Source organism: Plodia interpunctella, chromosome 3, assembly GCF_027563975.2.
Source record: "Plodia interpunctella isolate USDA-ARS_2022_Savannah chromosome 3, ilPloInte3.2, whole genome shotgun sequence".
NCBI lineage: Eukaryota > Metazoa > Arthropoda > Insecta > Lepidoptera > Pyralidae > Plodia > Plodia interpunctella.
Window position 1 is genome coordinate 4,718,501 of NC_071296.1, and position 24,049 is coordinate 4,742,549.

Here is a 24,049-nt window from a genome sequence, read left to right on the forward strand (position 1 = left end):
ATGCCCTGACCCCGACCTTTAATTGCTTTCAGACTCTGAGTGGCTCAAACTAGGTAAAGTAAAAAAATTGCGAGAGCTGAGAAAATCTAGAATTAGATATTGTACAATGTATGGATAGGTATCCGACATGCTCTTATAATAAAAATATTTTGTAAACAATGAGTACAAAATTAAATAAAGAGTACGTTTGGTAAAGTATCTATAAAGTGTCGTATTTCTAAAACGTCGTCAAATTCCGTCAGCCTCATTATAAAATATGCAGATACTGCAGTTGTCATCGACGATGGCCTCACAATAATAGTTTTATTCAATGCCGCGCGAATTTTAATGAAAAATCGATAACTTGAGCGCCGCGACGACGACGGAGGCATCGTATGTTCTAAGTATGTAGTTAGTCTTCCTTCATAACAGTATTATCTAAATATAATTAGTAGAGTACGTTTATATAAATAGAATATTAAATTTTGGTAAGAAAGTATTATATATAGGTAGATAACAAGATTTCAGAAAGTTAGCGTTGGCTCATTGGCTCATATATACTTGGTATAGGTTATTTTTTGTTAATATAAAACACTGTCAAACAACGAAAAGCAAACCTATGCAACAGTTAGATTTCCACTAACATTCGCAAAAACTACGGTACAAAACAAATAATATCTGCCTTTCATGAAAGTCTTTTATGAAAATAAAAAAAATGGAAAAGTGTCATACTAAACTGCTCCAGAAATTTAACGAGCCAAGTTAAAAACTCATGCCTATTTTGAATAATTGATTGCCTTATAAATAAGTTATCCTAAAATCCCCACGGGAGGTAATTCGGGGCAAAAGATTTACGAATTTATCATTTACTTGCATAGTTAAGGACATCGCTTCATCAAAATGTCTTTATCATAAATAATATAGTTTTTCATCTGACATTAAGCGACCTCAATAAACTGATCGAGTTAATGGCGGTCTATTGGAGATCCTGTGTATTAGGCTATATTCGGAAGATCGGACTTAGGCGAGAATTGAGGTTATGAAGCTCATACATTACTATCGCGACAGGTGACGTTACCTACGTAAACCGATGGGATGGTATAAACAAGTCACGAATTCACCATCATTATTTAATCTGCTAAGGCACCGGCCTTCTTTATGGATGGATAATAGGAGTATGACCCACAACGCAGTCCCATTGCGGGCTGGCAGGTTTTATGGACAGCATTTCGAAACACGGAAGAATTCAAGATAACACATTTTTGGTCACCCATCCAATGAGCGGCCATTGTGAGAGTGATTTAACCTCCACTGTCACAGGCCGAGCGCTAACCACTGAGCCATTGCCATTCAGCTAATAATTAATTGTATTCATTTATTTTTAAGGTTATTTATTATATGCTTATTTTTTCGATACGGTATGATAAGCTTTCAATATATCATTCTTGTGAAGTTTTCCTTCTTATTTCCGCATGTTATCGTTTTTTTTTCGTTGCTGTAATGCCGCGAAACCCGGAGAAAATAACATTAAAATTTTGAAGATTCGGCTGTAATTTTACAAGGCGATTGTTGCTTATTAGCTTCCTAGCCTAATACCTTAGTCGCTTCGCACGATATCCAGGAGAGGAGTGGTTCTGTTCTAGGTTGGTACCACATTATTGTAAAGTTTCTATAATAAGAAAATATTATTACGGTTGGTTTTAATGCTATTTTGTGATTTAGCATGTGAAAATACCTGAGGTAAGTAAAACTGCAATTTATACAAATCGACAAGTCGATAAATAAGCTTCTTAAACATGGGAATAAAGTTTGAAAGTAAAATATTTGTCTAAGATTTTACGAAGAAAAATATTTTAGTACATCTACAAAATATATATAATACCACTGTGAAAATATGTAAAGTACAGTTCATGTTAACAATTTCTGTTTTACATTGTTATTCACATGCTATTTTATGTCAGGAAATTGTAAACACGGACTGTAAGTATTGTTAAAAACAGTTTCCTTAGGCTTATTAAAAATCATTTTCAAACAAGTACAATAATATATAGCTATACCACGATATACCTGAACATAAGGTTAGTTAAAACTAATCTTACAGTCTATCAAAAAAATCTATTTCTATACAAGACAAACCAAGACTCGATGATAAAGTTCAAAATATTCCAAATACTTAAAGACAATTAGGACAATCATACAGATACCTAAAAAAATAGACATCTAATGAAAAAATAACCTTGTACGACGAATATGTGTAATAAGTAGATTTATGTATACTTGACTTGATGGGGGCACACCGTGCCTCCAGATTTAGTTTTATATCGTAACCATGGAATTAGTAGGTACTCCGTCCTACTAATGCCGTGATCGTAACCTGCCAAAAAAAAATCCATTTTATGCAATCTCTATTAGATTATGTAAAAAATATTTTAGTTACTTTTTGTTAACATTAAAATTTGTAAGAAACAATACCTATTTAAATGAGTTTCTTTCGGAAATTCTTCTTAACAGTCGTTCCAAAATGTTCCAAAATTTTGTTCAAAATTTCGTTGTTGTTATTATGACATACTGTAGTCTATACTGATAGATTCTTTGTTCGACAGTTCCGAGAAATCGTTCCGCCTTCATTTATCTCAGGACGCCTCCGCGTCCTATCACGAAGGATCGAGATTCTGTTTGTTAGTTAAACTTTGATGATGAGTGATTTATATTGAAATATTTATCGAAAGCCTTACCTTGAAAGCGATAATTTACCTTTGTCTGAAACACACAATTACTTCTCTCCCGGGAGAAATCGATAAGAGCCCTCCTCATGAATTTGGCTAACATTGGCAGAAATAATTTTTAAAATCAGATAAGCAGTTCCAGAAGTTATTGCGTTAAAACAATGTGGATTGTGGGTGTCCGATCGATTTCGGTCATGGCGACAACTTCAACGATTTTGCACTCGCTGATGAGCTCGCCGGTGGCCAATCTTACTGGTGAACGTTATATATAGGCTTTTGCACGCGGCTTTGCCCACGTCAATTTCCCACGGAAACATTTATTTTTCCGGGATGAAAGGTACCCTATTTCTTCTCCATACTTCAAACATGTATGCAAAATTCTAGAAGAATGGTTGAGTAGATAAAGCGTGAAGAGGTAACAAACAAAGAAACAAACTTACTTTTACGCGTACGTTAGGATTAGTATTCACGCTCCCGAAACATAGTATATATGGTACATAGTTTGTACGTAAAGTTCTCTAACGTAATGGGTTAATTACCTTAAGGCAAGCCATAGCAATTGTGCCAACAAATTCGGCCGCATGACATTTTGCTTATCTCTACGGCATGTTACCGGGCTCGTGACGACCCGCCCTAAACAAACCCCTTTAGTATGAGTAGCCAGTATACAGAATTACCCCCTAAATAGTCTTATCACAATGTGACACTTGCCTTAATTTTGCTTCTTTTTTATTTACCAGATTACCAGTGCATGTGTAAATAGTATATGTGTTGTTTTAGGACTTCTTCAAAAGTGCAAAATCCTTTTCTATTGTTGAATTAACCGCCAGATTTATAGATGGAGAAAATAATTAGTACTACTTAAAACCCCAATTTTCAGTAGTTCCACTGCATAGATTTACTTTACTAGATCAACTATTGGGAATTTAATTCCCAAATAAACTTAAACCGCTACAACCGCTACGTGTAAAACCGCTGGAAACAACATATATCATCTCTGGTACGCGATTAGTTTTTGCGCCGTAGTAAATTCGGCAGTAGGTTTCTCCTCTAAAGTATAGTAAACACTTCAGTTCACTCGATCGCAGTCAATAAATCTCATATTTACACTATAGAAAATAGAATCAATAAGATCGCGCGTGGGACGATGCGAGTTAATGCGTTGCTCCGACGAAGAGCTTTCTAACGTAGCGTTATGAAACTGAATAATTTTAAGTACTGTTTATTTTATTACGATACGAAAGACAATCATAAATTGACATTTAAGTAAAACTCTTAACGTAACAGACTGACGGACCAGCACACCCGAAACTGCTCCGCGCAGAGAGATTTTTATTCCGTGTCTCCCGCGATTGGAAGATTTTGTTACATTAATATTGTTATATTTGAATAGAAAAACTTAGTTTATATACATATAGATCGATAGTACAAAAAAAAACTTTTAACTCAGCAGGATATCTTGTACAAACATAATCATTATTCAAATTGCAAAGGTTTCCTAATAAATCAATAAACTGTCAGCTTCTAGCTAGCTAGCATAGCAAGCCTCTCCGCAAAACATTCAGTTTGGATGGGATTATGTTATGCCCTACTGCGATCTTCGTAAACTAAGTTGGTCGGACTTTCTGACATCGATCCTTTCTGAACAACGAACTTATATGGTAACAAAGACTTGTTATTGGTACAAACATATATAATTATAGGTTATATTCTTGTTCATTTTTTAATAGTTTACCTTTAGTACTTTTTGGCGACTTGAATAAAATATGACACAATTACACCCTCGATAAGAAAGAACGAAAGAAATAAACGTTTACCTAGTAAGTTATTAGTTTTAATACAGGCGATATAAATAAGCGCACATTGTGTGAGAATGACATCGATGAGAATAATAAGAGATAACGTCTAATAGCACTGGCTGGGTAAAAACTAATTCGGTACATTTAAAAAAAATACGACATCTATTTGTATCTAACTACAGATCTAGCTAAGTATACGAAGTTAGATTACGAGATAATAAAGACATAAAATAGGTTGTGGGAAGTAAATAACACATTTTCCTCACGTAAGATCCGGAACGATATGCGATGACACGTGCTTGCGCTTGCGCATGTGTCCGTGGTGCGCATGATAATGCAGGAAAGCACGAGATACAGATATTAGGCCAATGGTTGTCGTTGTCTTGTAATGACTATAAAATATGAGAAATCAAATGAAAAAGTCTTTAAAAATCACAATAACTTAATTAATAAGTACATACTTGAACAAATTCTTAATTACGTTTTCGTACTCGTAAAGTTTAACTGATATTGATAATTGAATTTGGATTTTTAAGTTAAATGGTCTGTGTTATTGATGAAACTTTACAACATTTTTGAACTCAGTCAGTTTTGTTTTTACAAAAAACACACAAAGCGAATACATTTATATCAACCATACCTATTAACTATTTTGTTGTAACGAACAGTAGTGTTTTTGTCTGATGAGAGAATGAATCAGGACTCAGTCAATCTCTGCCTCAACACACGTCGTTGTTTTCTTCATTTAATGGAAAGTCATGATTACGCACTTATTCGACGTGTAGATTACATTACATTAAGTACAATATTGTTCAATAAATGAGATATTTCATTCATAATCACATGTTATTTAAAACATACTACTTAATATCAAGCCATCAAAATTTTATTCAACTGATAGAGAATCGATCTATTGATAGCTATTCAGTCCGCAGTAAGTTTTTTCTCACTTCTTTAAATAGCTCAATTATTCTCTCGTAACCCATACAGGAAGGTTTTGCCAACCGGTTTCCATTTGACGTCATCTGCAAACGTCCAGAGTTAACTAAACATAATCTGCTTTGACTAAATAGAGTAAAAAATTGTACAGTCAAATATCTAGTCTCTAGGTTATTATGTAATTGACTTTTTGACTTTACAAATTTTTATTGTTCGTTAATGTTAACCGGTGTAACACACAGGGACTGACCGTATTGGGACTTTATTCGAAAAATCCCATGACGATGGAAGATTATTTGGTCTAATTTCCTAAAAGTATAAAATAATAGCCACTGTTAGGTACTAACTTTATGTAAATTGATATCGCTTCATTGTAGCTGTTACTTCTTTTAAAGTATTACAGTAAATGGGTTCAGAGACTATAAAATAAGTTTTATTATATATTTATTATATAAGAGAGAATTGGGAAATAAGTCATTGCCTTTTATGCGACACTATGGACCCTGAGATTTGTAGATGAAAGACCATTATTTAGATTCGATAAATTACACTTAGGAATTTTTGGAATTTTTCTCATATTAATCACCACATAATTATAACAATATCTACGTTTGTCAGATTTCTTTAGTTACCTCTTTAGTAAAAAGTGAGGTAGACAGGCGAAACACTTGAAACTAAGAGCGTATCGCGTCCCTGTCCGTAGAAACAGTTAACAAAGTAGAAAATAGGGATTCCGCATTTTCGCAATTATACATTAATATTTTTATGCACCTATCTACATAAATTAATGTTACATAGATCATCGGAAACAAACGCGGAAGCTATGATCATAATGGGCAACTCAAGACAATAGATGGAAATTATTGTAAAATAGATTTCACAGACATAATTACGATGGTATATAGATATTATAATGGTGTATCCTTTATCGAAGTAACGGTACGTATGTCAACCACGCGTCACTAACGAAAACAATGATTTTGTAAATTTATGTTTACAACCATATCATTCTCTGTTTGGCCCATAGGTTGATTGTGAGGTACCTAGGTATTATTGCTTTTAGCACTACGTTTTTGACAATTTTTGTATGTCATGCAAATAAACGTACCAAATATTTGTATAGATTCCCAATATAGGTTCAATAGCGATAGCGACATTTGTCATATTAATAAAATTAATATTGTAATAATAGTAGCAGATCAGAAACGATATTGAAAATTGTGTACTGTGCGCGTGCACTTGTGCAGTTGGATGGTACCTACCTAGATAAGTTTATAACACTTTGGCGCTTTCTAATTTTATTTTTCTATGTTGTGTGTGATCCATTTTTTAACGAGAAAAATTACTAACGGATTCTTTCTGATTAGTCATAAACATATGTATGATTATTATTATAATTCTAAGTGTCTCATTACTTCATTCTTATGCGAGTAGACAACTATACAATTATTTGAATGGATGACTGGATTTCGTGGTTCATAGTCAGTCTACTTTTGATCCTAGCTTATTTTTTTCTAATTATTGTTGTGGTGAAAAACTTTTTAAGTCCTTGAAATCGATGGCTAATTATTAGATTTTTTTATTGTAAATAGGTAGATAGCAGATATGATTTTGAGCACACGGTACTTACTTACCTAGCAAGTAGGTAGTTTAAAACGATGGAATCATGAACGCGCAATCAAACGAAGCTAAACGCCTTGACTTGGATGCTTCGTTAACAGCAGTCATTGAGCAGCCTCGGCGAGTACACTCGCGCTCAAGTACCTGATGCACTCAGACGTTCCACTAACGGTCACACCACGCCAGACACAGCACAGTTAGCCACCGAACCAGCACTCGAACACTACAATCTTACAATGTTCCTTTCACTAAAATCCAGAACTCCGAAATACACTTAAATGTTCTAACCTTATTATTGCAACTTCTATAATTCAATGCGGCCGGTTACATAGATTTATTGCGTAGATTTGAGCATTCTACGATTGCTAATGGCCTCCAAGAGAAACTGTTTCATTGAACAATGAGTGTTCCTGTCAATTGGTTATGATTTGTTTACGATAAATGCGGAATAAACGGCGCGATTTTGACACATACGATAACATCGTCGAAGTAAATCGTATCGGGCGTCTCTCCGCGCGGGCTGCCGGCGCCGACTACTGTTGATTTCCACCGAGGGCCGCCGACGGCGCCCGAGCTCGTGCAGGGTTACCGCCAAATCATGTCTCCTTTCTTGCTCACGCCTCAGCACAATGGACCAGCACGAGCAAGACCACACCAACACATGAAAAAATGAAGAGAAACTAGAGACTATGAGCTTACCTTTCCATTTATTAGCAGATATTTTGTTATTCATTTAGCTACAGCGAGCCCGAACCTTTTCTTTTGCTTTGTCTGCTGAAGAAATTTCCTTACTCGAGTTCAGTGATTTCATTTGGTCCGCAATACAACGCAATTGTATAATATCGTTGTATTTTATTATATTTATTCAGGTTAATATGCAGTAGAACCTATTCAAGTGTACTTAGATTGGCATTGTTTGAAATAAGTAGCTCCTTATAATTTATAAAGATCCTCTTTCACGCAACATGTTAATTAAGTAGGTTCATAATTATTACACCTATTGCATTAGTATTATAATAATACTTATCTAGAACTAGAATAAGTATATTTTAAACTAATTTGCATGATACCTATATGTTTTATATATTATATACTGTACAGAAGATTAAAATTTAAGTTTATTATTCTGTCTTTTAGGTACTTTATTTCATCAGGACCAATAATAGTGAAGAAATAAACTTATCTCTTTTAGTCATATTGTAATGAGCTTGAGTTTAATTAGATTAACAGTAAAATTTTATCTATATCTGGTTTTAAGACGTTATTATGGATGATGACAAAAGTATTAAACGATCGTTGTCAACAAATCATTTATGATCTCAGGAAACCGTAAAAAATGTCATTTACGTGTTATATTTATGGCTCTAGTTTCACGAGAATTTATCCGAACGAATTAAGTAATAAATATCACAATTATACACACAATTAAGTAAGTAACAGATATTACTTTGTAATATTTAGTCTTCTCAAACAATAACTTGCATTATCTTTTATCGTGCCTAAAGGTACTGTTTCTCCAGAAGGATCTCAATGACGCCATGGCAGGGTGGTTATTATGATTATTGGTCACAATATAAATTTTTACTGCCATTTAAGAAAAAAACTTGGAATATAAATTTGATATTTAAGAAATAGCAGCAGCACCAACAGAAAATCATTTATGTAATATATGTAGATAGATATCGGTCTGTGTCGTCTGTGCGCCTGCGTCTCGTGACTGGCTGATTGCTCTTGATTGTCCCATTGTGATTGTCCTGTTATCTAATGAAGTAATTGGCGAATCGTCCACTCATGTCACAATAACATTGGCTTTGACCATTTGTCAATTCTTTATTTTGATAAGTCAACATCATTTCTTTTAAGCTGTTTTGGAGAAGAAGCAGTAATATCCTCCAGTGAAGGAAAAGAGCTGTAAATTGAGGATTCTTCAGCTAAACATTCAAACAACTTATTGCTCTGCTGTGCACTGTTTATGAGATAAAGATAAATCTCTGTTTACATATTCTTGAAAAATGTCTGCGTGTCTTCTCATGACTAACTCGATGGCATGAATGAAATACAAATTGTACCGCACTTATAAAATATTCCACAAAGTTTCCACATATGCTACCATTAGACAACTCGATATTCAATATCTTTGAGTGCTATGAGTACCAGCAAAATGCCCATTAGATACATCCACAGATGGCTTTACCGATACATCCAATTACTCAGATAAAGGATATTGAGAACAATTTGCAACGAGGTTGAAACTCTACCCGATCTTAACGTTGACTAATGGCTCAGAAATACTTAGACAGATACTTCTCAAATCATATAAAAAATCAACTTACCTATATTTCTACACATGTCATAAAATCAATTTCAAGAGGTCGTATTGCAAGCAGCCAATTTATTCTTAATGTGGTATTGAAAAGACTATTCACATAATAATTAAACTGCGTAAAATATGCAGCATCACATTCTGACCTTTGATAGTCTATAATTTATACTTAACAGTTAACTAAGGCCAGATTTCGACATCAGTGACGTCATGAGAATATGCGTGTCACCCACCTAAAGGATATTGAAATTCCTTAACTAGGATTGGTCCTAGAAACATGTACGGTACATCGGATACAAGACAAACTTAGTGTTCTGCCACGAGGTACTACAGTTAGTATAGTGCTTTAAACCTTCCTCGTATTAACCTAAACATATTTTTGTGAGCACTACTGTGCTTAAAATTAGTAACTTACTACCGATTGTGAAGTTTCTTCTACTGTAAGAAATTAATAAAATTGTGAGGAATAATCGTCCTAAATTTACCTGTGTACTTCTAGGACGGGTATCCGTGTAACTGGATTACCCAATGTTACGGTTATAAGATATAATGTACTTGAGGAAATTCGATTCATGTAAAAATATAAAAATGTTTAGAGTTCAAGTTTAGGGTTGTAAGCTATAAAATTCCTATTACATTTCTAACCCCTTTTGGCGATGATCGGTTACATTACATCGGATAACCTTATCATTTACATCTATGGGTTTCATCCGCAGACCTATCAAATCTATGCTAAAGTTGCAATTACATTTTATAGGAATATTGCAATGAGGCATTAATTCCATAAAAAATATTCTTTTATCTATGATGATTAATTTTATCTATGATATGATGATTCGGCATTGATTAAGATTTTTAGTAGTTGCCTAAATGTGAACTGTCACAAAGTTTGAAACGAAAACAATGTTTAAAAGCTAATGAGTGCAAATTGATAAGATAAACCTCAATACAACGGCCCTCTGAAACTTTAAGATAAAATGCCGAGAGCAATAATGCGTATCGATGTCAGCTTATGAGATTGAAGAACCTGCATGAAGCAAATAACGTTATATCGCACACACTTGTTTAAATAGTAAACAGTAATTATTAAATAAATAAATACGCCATTTTTTAAGTTTGACTTTTAGCAGAGAACTAAGTCTTTTTATCGTAGCACACATCATATGTAGAACTAAAAAACTTTAAATAATAATAAATATCTCTATAGAAAGCTCGCATCTCACAGAATATAAACAGATATGATAACACAATGATCCAACACACGAATAACATTTACTGTTTTATGTTTTAAGTAGTGTTAGATTTTATGTTGTCATTTCACGAGATTTATGTTGTTAGTTTTCTTGAAGAGGGAATATTATCGCGTGTCCTTCTCGCTACAATAGACTTCAATATTTGTAAACAAACGCTCGCACTTGGCAAGGCGCCAGCTCTACGGATTCGCGTAAACATTCATTTTTGACCTGAGAGACAGGAATGGTTAGTGCAAGTGTTTATACCAAATAAATATTTTTTTTTTACTTTACATCTTTATATTTTATACCGCCCATGAAACTGATATTTCAAGGTCAATTAAAAAGTCTTGAACCTACTGTGTGTGGACGTTTCTACCGTCCATGTTGACCATCGAACTATCAACGCAAGCTTAAATTTACTCGTCCATTTATGCACTCATGTACCCTAGTAATACAGTGGTATACCTTCAAGCAATTTCAGACTGTTGTTGTAAATATTGTAATAGTTTTATATAATTATTTTGCTTTCTATGCTTATAGGTACCTACTTATGTGTAAAGTCATATCTTTTGTATAGATCTAGAAATCAGAAAATAACATTATAACGGTTGGTATAAAACAATTAAAGGTACCAAGTAAGGCATATGTACCAGCTGGCTCCCCGGGGTTTTCAGGATATAAAGAACACTAAGCAGTATTTCAGGTTATTCGTCCTACAAGGGGGTCAAAACGATGGTCCAAGTGGGTAAAAGCACTTTACTACGGTTTACCAAAATTCATCCAAATGTGTTCAATAGATTTTACGTGATAGTAACAAAAATCCTCACACAAGACCAACATTTTCGCATTTATGACATTCTGATTCCTTTGAATTTACATATACTTTGTACAGTAAAGGCATACTAGTACACACACACCAAACAATATATAAGCAACTAGTTTCCAAAATTTGACATAACATGTGCCATGCCATGCATGCTATCTCAAACAAGAACTGGTATCTAGGAGCGGAGGTAGACGTGTGGTATACTCACTTGTTTTTTTCGTAGATTCAGGGTTACATAAGCACATGAGCTCGTTTTTTACTGCCTGAGCATTCACCTGATCCTCACCAGCGTTTCGTCACTTCAACACTTATTGCCATTGCGACACACCACAAGGAAAACCTACACAGCCGAATTCCGTAGACGGTGGACCGGCGCGACCGCTTTCGCTGTTTTGTAAATACAGCTCACTCGAACTTGCAACACTCGAAGTGCCATAAAGGGTTATAATTATGGAAGTAGATAAATCGCTGTATTGGTCACATAAAATCGGAGGCGCGTTGCTCAACACTTGAGGGAGATGAGGCGAGCGAGTGGCGGCCCGTCTCGCTGACCGTTGCAACACTAACTGGCCGAGCGGGTCGCCGCGCAGTGGTGGTGGCACTCTCCTTGCACCAGCAAGAACAAGTAAACAGACGAACGCCGTCCTAGAAACGCCGGCGCAGCCGACACGCGTTGCCTTTACTTTCGCTATTTCATATAACTCGATTATACAAACAACTAGATTTGACTTGAAACCTCCTCATAATTTTACCAACTTGTTACCAAATCACATACATATATATTACATTTTCCACATTACTTATTTGCTATATGCATTTCGGAAGATCTTACCACCTAGATACCTTACTGCCGAGTACAGAAAACAGAGCTTAACCAAGCCTACACTGTTTTCTATATTCGTCAGTGGGTTCGACTTGATCGGATGAACTTCAGGCATTCGACAAAATATGGATGGAAAAGACCAGGGACATAATGTATAAATACATTGAAAAAGAGTGGGGAGGCTTTTGTCTAGTAGTGGGACCGCTGAAGATATTATAAAGTACTTATTATAAATTTTATATCACAACTTTTTTGAGTTAGGTACCTACGTTAAGTACTTCATTGCTTATATATCTAAAAATAGATAATAGTCTTGTACTGAGGATTAAAAACCCAACAACATTGATTCAAATAAAAATGAAACTGTATTCATATATTGTGAATTCAAAACCTTTTCTCGACACATTTTAAAATACTTTGGAAAGTGTGGTTTCTATGCGACAAATAAATTTTGATTTCAAATACCATTAAAATCTACTAGGATTTGTGTGGCGCTGTCGTTTTAGTAATGATACCAATCTGCTCAACTTCCTACCCTCTTCTTTATTTGCTACGTGTTTTGTCTACTTTGACTTCGCCGTGTGTAAGTTTTAAGATGGGAAAAGAAAACTAGTGAAAAAACTACATTTCACGTTGGTATAATAGGTAAAATAGGTACTTAAGTACCTATTTTACCGTATTGGTAAAATAGGTACCTACTAGGTATTATACAATTTTTCTTAGGAAATCACGTATGCATTAACTACCTATGTTAGTTTCTTTATTGCATCACAGATAAATAAAAAATCTGCTAGTTTAGTGCTACTAGAATCCTCACAACCAAATATAGAAAATTCTCGTTTCGTGTTTACCATACAAGATGTATTTAGAGCAGATTGTATGATGCGTCGTTTGAGTTGTGTTTGTAAATAAATGATTCTGCGTCTTATATGTGTTTTTTTAAACTTATTAGATAGATACCAATTATATGCATATTTCTAAGAAATAAAAATTCTATATGCACTAAGCAATCTATACGAGGCCAGGTAAATAACAACGTAATTTGAGGTCGTTTACGAGTGCAGAGATCACTAGGTCTTGTCCTTGTTATTTATTGTTCCAAGTATTAAAAGCTCCGAGGAATAAATTGGTTCAAGTATTCAATAACATGTTATAGGTAGGTACTTAGCATGTGTTGTCTAGGTAATCGTCGTGGAAATCTCTACGAAATAAATAAATGGCTCGTCTCTACATTTGAAAACAAGTATTTATTGGAGTGTAAGCAAATGTGTAAGGTAAATCTTAATTGTTTAAATATAAACATTTATACAATATCGAAGGTTAGTTTATTTTCGTAGAATTAGTTCTAATTTTGGTTATATTTGTTATAAGTTAATAACAAATTATGTAATATGAAGCAAATAAATAATGGAACTCTTAAATATATTTGTATTTTCGATCAGTACTGAGTATGTCACATAGATTACCTATAGATACCATTAAAAATAAGTACTATGTAATGTAAACTATACTCAAATAACCAAACATACAAACAAATTTTCCATTGTATTATATGATGATTTGATGTCGAGAAATGTAATGTAGGTACCTTATGTAAATCGAATAACTTGTACTAGCCAAAGCAAGCAACTTTTGATCACATTTACATAGTAAAAAAAATGCCGTCGTTGTCAACATTGTGCTTACATCATGATGTACTGCGTGTCACGTGTTATGACAATCACGACAGCTAACAACATTCTCCATTTTAATGTTTTTAGTGTTACACCCACAACCACCTATATTGACGTCCTGCTAGGTAGCTGTAACTAGCTGTCATACCCACGTATCTCCCAGAGGCTCCACAGCTCCTGGGAGATTTTTCTACTCGATAATGACTTGCGAAAAAGTCAGTCAGTTCATGGTACAAAAAGAAAAGCACCCCATAAAGTTCTTTGCCCTGTTTCAGTCGCGATGCAAGTTCCGGCACTATTTTAGTCATGGTTTTCACGGATTCGTCTAAACAGTCCAGCATGGATAACTGGATCTATTTTTGACTGAATTTCAGCTAGGTTGTCTTGCTTGTGGTGACAATATTAGGAAGTCGATGGACTTCCTAATTTTCAACAGAAACTAGTTCCTCATTCCAATAGGCATAGACCGACAACGGATTTAACTAAAATTCCTATTATAAGAAGTTCCGGGCCCTACAATGTTTTATTGATTACATTGTGATTAGTAGTGGAATTAATGATGCTTTATCTTAAGACTTCTTGGCTCCAGAACTTGTGACGTTTATGTTTCGGAGCCTGTGACGTTCGTGGTCTGGCGACGGCTAACAAGAATTTGGTCTTTACCAACGTTCAACGAAATCAAGAATAGTCAGTATAATCGTTTCTTTGTTAAATAAGTACTACTAAGAAATAATTATTCCGCAAATAAATACAGCATACGTAATTCTCAATTTTAATTATAATATAGGTATGTTTACCAGGAACCTTCGAAGTTCTAGGTAAAACCCACACATTGTTTTTTTCCGAATGAGATTACAGTGGAACTTTTAGTGGAACGCCGAATATAGCATTCTCTCGTAACACGATTGCATGCAATTAAGTATATTTTTTTCGTGTGCGGTCATTATGCACTATTTCATAAGTTGGCCGCGGATTTCCTCTGTAATATTATGATTACACGATCATAGAGATTGGTATTCAATGCCCTTGTTCTCTAGAGCAGCACTAACTAACTACGGTGGCCACAAAATTAAAGTGTCCAGAATAAATAAATTCTAGATGAGCTCAAACATAAGTTTGCGGCACTTTACTCTAGGAGGACAACTTATAGCCCTACTTAATAAATAAATCTATCGAAGTGTAAGTAGTATATATGGAATCTTCTTGGGCAATCAGTTTCCATGTAAGTAATAAAGAATCTTACCACTTCTTACTTCGAGGACTATTTACCGTAGTTAGGCCTATTAATTGAGCTCTTTCTACGTGAGAAGTCTACGCTGCTGCTTACTCGAGCCAGCCCAGCTCTTTCAAGAAGCGGAGCACCGGCAACGGTGTACTGCAGGCGTCGCCCATAGTCCCTGGATTTTCCAAGAATGTATGAAGAACCATAATTACACAGCTAACTGTGTTTATTCGTGTCCGCGTCCGCGTAACCCCGTCCTCCTTGCCTTCTATGAAGAAGATTCACACAACAGTAGGAATATTAAAATAGTTGTAGACAATAATAAACGTCCAACTATCCTAATGAAAACATCTTGTATCAGTTAACAAGATTTTATAACTTATTTTTATTCTCGCTGCAGCGTTAGTCATTTGACCAAAGCCTTAGCGGAAAAGCCACAAAGCAAAGGTCGTGGCCATCCAGTACTAACTGGCAATAGGGTAAACAATAAAGCTAGGGAGACTGGGGCATAACCACATCTAAAGCGCAATACACACGCGAGCCCTTGACCCTATGCCAGCTATGTGACGTACCTACAAATTAATCGACTCTGGTCATACGAGATTAAATATTAGAAGATATTTATTGAGATTTGTTTAAAAATACTTGTTGATTTTTTTAAAGAAATTTCCTATTTTACGGTTTGTGATCAAAAAGTTTTTTTCATGAAATAGGTTCGCGTAAGATTTGTTTTTGTGTAGATGCACTAAACCTTTTGTTAGTTTAGGGATTGGATTTTTTAAAAGTGTAACTTCACTACATAAATATAGTTTTTGTAGAAGGGTAAAATTAAAAACGTAAAATTACCATAATACTTGTATTTGCTTGATAGAGATGGCCGAATTTCGCATGATATTACACAATAATATTGGAATATTCTACAAATACAGTCTATTATTAGATTATGTACAAAAATATGGACACTTCAATGCAAAACTCGATTGCATTATGACTAACAGTACTTTGTTCATAAAAGATAATTCTCACTTAACATTTTCGATTTCACCACTACAATAAATCTACAGTACCTAATTTAAAAATTTTCTTTAAATATTTTATACAGTTTCTAGTAAAAAAGTTATATTTACATACACATACATTTACATGATTGTTTCTCCAGAGTATGCAAATATATATTTTTCTTATTTCATTAACACCCAGAAGCTACGCGAAGATCGTTATTTTTATACAGTTTATTTGCTTAGATAGGTACGTATGTACTTAAATCATTTTACGAGGAATGAATCAGATTCGTTATCAAGAAACAAAATAAAAAAATGTTTCGTACCTATAGTGATAGGAAAAAGATTTTCATTGTATTTTTGTCCCTTTAATCTAAACAAATAAGCTGTAAGGTACAAGGTTTTTTGTTATAACAACACTTTATATGGGGTTAATAACATTTATCACAATATGGGAATCCTACTTTTATAATAATTAAAGGAAAATACAGAGAAGGTCAATGGTTATGAAGTGACCCTAGACTCTAAAGCATCGTATTACTTAACTAGGAGCTTCGGTTTATAAAATTTTATGTAATACAAATAAATTATTCAGTCATACAAATATAGCAACGACTTCAATCAATTTCTCTTAATATAATTACATACATTTATTTATTTTAAAGCTTCATTGATTTTAAGTAGTAAGTATTACTTGGAATAAAATATAAAGTATTAGACCCGCTTCGGTTTTCAATAAAGAAGAACTGAAATTAAGTTTTAACTGCCAAAGATTAGGCAATATTCATTAACTGAAATACACTAATAAATCGGACATTTATGTGATATTATTATACTATTATCGATTAAAATATATTCTATATAATTTGTAACATTATCTTACTATGAGATTTATGTAGGTACTAATTATGAGTACATATAAGTACATAGAGCTGACCATAGATATAAGAAATATTTATGGAGTTGACACATTTTCAGATTTAGGCTATATTTTATATTTGAACACAGATCAAGTTTTCACAATTTTAAGTAAGTGCCTTCGTAGTATATACTATTTACAATACTAACATACCTATTGTGTAAGTATCAAGATTTGAAAAATATATATAATGGCACTACCATTATAATACTACTACATTTTATCATACAAATAACAGACTAAAATGGAGATTTCAATCATAAGCTATATTGAAAATAATAATTTTCAATACATTATAATGATGAACGTGTAAATGACACCGATTATCTAATTTGAAATGATACAAATATTTTTTTCTAATTTATAATACAAGATGATAATTTTCGTTTTCTCAGTCGACTCGGTCGAATTACACTCATAATAACCTCTCTTTAGAATTTTGAAAAAAAAAATAGGTTACTTACACATTAATATCCAAAAAAGTCTTAAATTTACATTATTTGTAAATAGGAGTTGCGAAATTTTGATTATAGCAAACAAAATACTTTTAATAATAATTTTTATATAGAAATGAAACAAATGTTTCTGTAAAAAGAATAAGAAGCATCATAAATACTTGAATTTTCTTTTCTTTAGATAGTAGTCGCCAGTAAATAAGACGTACTCAACAAGGGGGTACCATGAAACATAAAACACGTAGCGTGTCATTGCGACCACACGTCTTTTTTTACAGTATGCGTACACGATATGGGAAGAAGACAGCATGTGAACGTTAGCAACGTGCTACGTATTTGTATGGTGCGTGTATGACTTCAAGTAATCGAGTTTAAAAGGTAATAAACTCGTATTGTAACTTCGTAAAATTTCACGCTTGTTAGTATTAACATCTAATTCATAACATACTAATTTCTATATAGAAACCAAACTATCTAAATTTATCTAATGGGTTGTGCGCGAGATATATATATATATATATATATATATATATATATATATATATATATATATATATATATATATATATATATATATGTATATATATATATATTTGTCTACTACTACAGTATACCTTAGGTACCTTTTTGTCAATCGTTCAGCACAGATAGAATGTTTTTAAAACCAGATAGTGAAAAAATACATTTTTTGCTATTGATTTCATTTGAGATGCTCTATGTCGTTATCCAAACCTACTGTACTGAAAGGTCGGTGTTGCCAAAATATACCTGTATAAAGAACAATTTTGTTTATATCGGTGCATGCATGTCACACATGCATTTAAATTTAGAATATAATTAGGTACTGTTCTATTTTCACTGGTTGTTGGATAGCATAATAAACTGACCATTCGTAATTTCTCTCATCTTCCAATCGTCATAAAAGCATACATGTTTATTATTATGAGTGGAATGAGTATTTAATGTGGCTATGAATAGCTAGCTTTCCCAGAAATAAAGGTAGAAAATTATATAAAAACACATTGAACTTCTTTGAATGTTTTCGATAAAACCGACTTTATTTTAAAGCCGTTGGGCTTTAAAATAAATTTCGAGTCTTCTTGATTTTACCTACCTATAAATTCTCGTGTCATACTGTTCAGTTTCAGATGAACAAAAATCCATCCCAACCATCACATGTCCTTTGGTATATCTAGAATACATCGTGATCGGATTTTACAAGATGAATAAAGTAGCCTACATCAATGATAGTGAGAGAGCTTTCCTGGTCTTCTCGGCGGCGCCGTCTCATATTCGTAGTAATTGGACTGCGGGCGCGGGGCCTCTCTACAGGACCGCTGCGAGTGGTAGCCAGCCGACCCGACGCCGACTCGACGACTGTGGCCAATGGATAATTCATACGTCAGAATATTGCCGAAATAAGTTTGGAGCAACATGTATGTATTAACAAGCATAACATTGCTAATACGCTACTGCCTGCAATTGTTACTAGGATATTACATAATGGTAGTTTTGTTGGCAATGTTGATAAACAAAATGATAGAAATAATGATGAGGTTGAAGAAATGAAAATTATTTTATGAAGTGCAATAAAGTCAAAGAAAGAAACCGTGAAAGATGAAGTACTTGAAAGGCAAGGCAATAGTCAAATGAACATGATACTTTGAATCGCAATACAATTTTACACATTTGTTTTGATCCAAGCTGAGAAAAGGATGTCAATGCAATTGATGCAATGTGTAACAATACAAACTATCACAACAAATACTTCGTATATGATCTTATAAGGACTAAACGCTAAATGAGTCTAGAAAATTCTCACCACGAAATCTAGCATCACACATATATGGGAGTACTAATAAGACTATCGAGCGACATTACAAAGCAAGTGCATCTTACCCAAGAGAGGTCATTCGCGGAGGAGCAGGAAAAACAACACCTCGTTAGTTTTAATCGGCGGTTACGTTTAATTGCACACGTCACGTTTTATGGCGACGCTAATTAAGATATAGGCGTAGGATTTCCCCTTACACTTGATAATTTTACATGAGACCAGTATTTTGGTAAGAATCTAATGACGCTGAAGAAAATATTTTTCTGATGAATGATTCTTACTCAAAAATATAGTTCTATAATTTGGTATTTATTTCTTCTTCTTCTTATAAGCGTATCGACTCGGCTAAATTTGTGCAGACCAATACAACGCAACACTTTCTGTGGCGTCATACAGGTCTCTAGAGGTCCTTCAGTGTGCAAGTGGTAGGACACACAGAACATGTACTGTGCACTATTTCGCTTTGCAACTTAGCATTTACCTACACCGAATCTTGAATTATGAATTTTGTTACTTTTAGAAAACAATACAAGTGTTTTTTTTGAAAAAACTCAATACAGCAATAAAACGTATATGCGATGAGTAACATTTCCTATATAGGTACGTTTTAGTACCGTGAATGATAGGCCACAAATTGTAGGTAGGTAGTCATCGCTTATTGGAGGTCATTCGGTAAATTCTATAGCACTATTATTATTAGTAAGTTAGCTCAAGGTTTTCACTATAATTATATTAATAATTAACTACTATTGTTAAGAAACCTTGTTAAAACCTGTCATTTCACATCTTTAATGTAGAAGAGTAATAAATGTTCATCCAAATCCACGATTTATCGTCGGATAAATCGTGGATTTGGATGACTTACATTTAGTTTTGTTGCAGATTCTAATGAAATTGTTATTAATAACTAAGAAAAACAGGTTGGATATTAAGAATTAAAAAATCAATAACTAAAAGAATTAATACATTTAAACATAGCTGAAGGACGTATAAGAGCCACCCGAGGAAGTGTTTAGATATTAGTATTTCATAAGATATGTTAGTGGACAGAAACTGCCAGAACAAATTCAATAGTTTATTCATCTTAATATACAAGAAGGAAAGAGATGGTGATGTGGCAATGATAATGGTATAATAAAGTTATATTCACCTCTCCTCCTCCGCCTTGGCCCTTTGCGCGTGGACCTGTCTTCTCATTTGCCCGATCTGAACTTCACTTAGCTTTTCTCTACGAGCACTGGAAAGAATATCATAATAAGTACTTTATATATGTACATATCTCTGTGTTATTTATGCATGTACCCGGTTTCAAACAGGTATGACCTGGAACTCATTAATTTTTTTAAGATTCGGCTGCGGTTTTGGCCGCCTGCCTTACTACCTTTGTAAATGCTGTTGTTGTCTCTCAGCTGTCAAGCTTTATACGAGATTCACGGTATGGAGTTGTAGTATTCTAAGATCACGCCATTTAAGATTTAATTTTTTTTTTATCTTTATTTCGATGACGTTGTGTTTTTGTGTGACCAAAATGCAAGCAAAAATGTTAGAAAGAAAGAAAAAATAAAATGTTTTTTTTTAGACATCAGCACAACAATAATCTGAAGTGATGATACAATAATTTCCTTATTAGATCAAATACATCGAAAAGGTAACTGGTAAGCACTTACTTGAGGTTTTGTTGTATCTCGTCGTAATTCGCGTAATGGCCGCTGGCTCCCCACGCGCTGTCCATTGCCTGTTACATGTGGGTAATGTTATATAAGTGTTCAAAACGAATACCATACGTAATATTACTTCGAATGTTACGTCAAGAGAAGAGTTACAAGAGTATTCCTTTATTGAAATAAGTCGACATTATTTCGCGTGTAATACCTATATCAGATTTTTTGTAATACTTGGATGTTTTAATAAATTGTGATATATGTTAAATAAATCAGCGGTTAAATGCTATTTATATTTTTTTCGAAAAAAGTTTTTTTTTTTAACTGTTTTTTTTGCAACTAGCAATTTCATTCAGCCCCTGAAATTCAAAATTATATTTGCTCAGAAATATATGCCTATTTCTTGCAATTGAACTCTGTCGGCAACGCGCATATTGCAGGCGTGTTCTTAGTCGCTTCGTACAACATTCAAGGGAGGATAAAAAGCACTGTCAGTATTAGTCCCGGTTACCGGCTGGTGCGCAGGCGCAGTGCGGTAGGGCGGCGGCGCGCGGCGCTCCGACTTGTGGCTGCGCTCAGAGCTGCTCTGGCGCGAGTGCGCCAGCGCTGCTTCCACTCTGCGATTTACGAGACACAACTTTCTTATTGTTTGTAAACTCTGTTGCGCATTATTGAGATGTACTAAGTCGTAAAGCTTCTATAGCATAAGTTTTTTACAATAGCGTCATGTTTGATATAAGCTTTCTCTTGTTGCATTAAATGTGTGCTAAGACAATCATGTCCGTGCAGTAAATCGTTGAGGAGTTCTCACGTCTATAACCGTTCCTGGGCACCATGAGGTTATGTTTATCATAATAATACATTGTCAACAAAACTAAACGTTAACGTTACGTTTAAAAATAGAGACGCGTACAGAGACACACTTAGTCCAGAAAGGGATGTCTTCCAGTCAACCAAGTATTGGATAGCGTAAGGTAATCGTGTAATGTGAAGAAAATTAAAAGTAAGTAGCAAAGGACTAGTAGAGCCTTCCAGCGTTAACTACGTTCTAATTCAACACATGAAATTTAGAGAAGGAAAATGTCGCGATTCGAGTTTGATATCGAGTTGACTACCTTAACAACACCGGTCTTCACAAAGATAATCGCATTTTTTTTAAAGTCTTCAATAAATATTGCAAACCTTTCAACATCAGAAGACAAATTATAAACTATTATCCAATTCCCATGGTTAAACAATCAAGAAACAGAAAATTTCCCAAAACAAAGATATCTTCATGAAAACAAGTTTATTTGTTTGATAAATTAAAAAAAAAAACGATTTTCAATATTCATTTCGCTACAACTTTTGAACGGCTGAACAGATTCTCATGAAACATGGCTAAGAATACACACTCGGGATAAAATTATCTATGATACAAAAAAAACTAAACGAAAATCGGTTCATCCGTTTGGGAGCCATACGATGCCACAGACAAATACATAGTTAATGTTAAGTTTAACGTGTCTGTCTGTGTATACACAGATACACAGACAGACACGTTCAACTTAACATCCCCCATTTTGCGTCGGGGGTTAATAACGTAATTTATTCAAAAAAATTGAACTAACCTGTGCTGTTGGTTCCCGTCGTCATCCAGCGCCTCCCTGGAGTCCCTCCTGTGCCTCTCCATGGCGTCCCTCGACAGAGACTTCTCAGACGCGCGGCCCGGCTGCGACCGGCCGTACACTTCCGTTTCCGGCTTCTTGTGTGGCTTCCCAATTCTGTCAAATATGAGGAGGTTAAGGTGGTACGAAAATTTAATGTATGCTATTATAGAATTCTTCTTTAGATTACAGAGTATTCTGGATAGAAAAAAGATTTTTAGATCTCAAATTGTGATATAAAATATTTTAAAATAAATTGCTGTCCTGGGACAGTAGCTATATTTATAAAGTCAAAGCCATTTTCAGAAATTAGACTTTGTATAGCTGACATATTTTCATGTCAAGATTGCACATTTTTATAGTTATACGCTACTATAGTGATAAATAAAAAAAATTCTCACGAGATTTCCAATAACTTCTTTTGGCTAAAATTTGGACATATTTAGATTATTACGATGTAAATTAATAGGCACTTCTAAGCATTTATTGAATATTAAATAATAAACACTTGCCTGAACATGGTGGAGAGAGACTTCAACAGCGAAGGTTTCTTGTGTGAGAGAGACGACTGCTGCGGCGAGCCCCTCACGATGCCCTCGGGCCCGTTGTCGTCCGTCAGCCAGTGTTTCAACGCTGTGGATTTCAGAAATGTATTTACAAATTCAAAAAATATAGGTACAGTTGCTTGTTGGGTTTACGTCAAATTATCTGGGAATAAACCTCGAACTTTCTTAATTTTCGGAGTGTTTCCTGTTTTCAAGGAAAAACTGTTGCACAAAAAATTTTGAAAGGAACACTTTGATGAGATTCATACAGTTGTTCATTGGGCGTTGCTAAGGGCAAAACAGCTGCCAGTGTGAATATTGCAGTCAGGGTTGTCACAAAATATAAAAGACGTGATTATGTGTATTAATTTTTTCAAAAGTTGCAGCCCCTAATTTGGCTCTCAACGCCTCATTATGAAGCATTAGAAGTGGACCTCAGACCCCACGATTGTCTTGCGTAGAATTGTTCAATTCGACTGTAACTGTAACATAACTGTATGAACCAAGAAGTTAGATTTGTTACTAAACTGAACTTACGTGGATGTGCCCGGGCGTATATGGGCTCATTTCGCGGATGCCTCTGCGTCTCTTGTATGGCGGTTTGCAGAGATTCCAGACTCGACGACTTGCGCATGCCCAGTGACGGACCTACTTGCATTGCTGTAACAAATAAGACGTACAATGGTCATATTTGAGAATTTTAATTCGTTTTAATTTTAACTAATATGTAGTAAAACCTGTAATCGCTAGCATTAAAGTCGCTTTTTCAACGTATTAAATAGAGATTGTTAAGGATCGTATGATTATTTGAAATAGCCATAGT

General features: G+C 34.3%; 2 protein-coding genes across 9 annotated transcripts in view; both read right to left on the minus strand.

The window, feature by feature from the left end:
* Window positions 1-12,015, minus strand: part of LOC128683524 (diacylglycerol lipase-beta-like) — a 39,095-nt gene extending 27,080 nt beyond the window's left edge. Inside the window, exon 1 of one of the 5 annotated variants that reach the window (XM_053769236.2) lies at window positions 11,656-12,015. The gene's annotated coding sequence lies outside the window, so the exon portion shown is untranslated. Of the gene's footprint in view, window positions 1-7,077; window positions 7,669-11,655 lie in introns of those variants that run through there. The other 4 variants (XM_053769235.2, XM_053769237.2, XM_053769238.2 and 1 more) reach the window with 4 other exon arrangements.
* Window positions 12,016-16,006: 3,991 nt separating this feature from the next.
* baz (bazooka) overlaps window positions 16,007-24,049 on the minus strand; it is a 41,328-nt gene continuing 33,285 nt past the window's right edge. For 3 of the 4 annotated variants that reach the window (XM_053769070.2, XM_053769069.2, XM_053769071.2), the window contains 7 exons: window positions 23,764-23,886; window positions 23,194-23,314; window positions 22,646-22,798; window positions 21,547-21,652; window positions 21,042-21,109; window positions 20,525-20,611; window positions 16,007-18,917 (listed from right to left, as the gene is read on the minus strand). In XM_053769070.2, the coding sequence (XP_053625045.1) occupies window positions 18,782-18,917; window positions 20,525-20,611; window positions 21,042-21,109; window positions 21,547-21,652; window positions 22,646-22,798; window positions 23,194-23,314; window positions 23,764-23,886 (794 nt within the window). In that variant the 3' untranslated portion in view covers window positions 16,007-18,781. Of the gene's footprint in view, window positions 18,918-19,362; window positions 19,435-20,524; window positions 20,612-21,041; window positions 21,110-21,546; window positions 21,653-22,645; window positions 22,799-23,193; window positions 23,315-23,763; window positions 23,887-24,049 lie in introns of all 4 variants that reach the window. The other variant, XM_053769072.2, reaches the window with a different exon arrangement.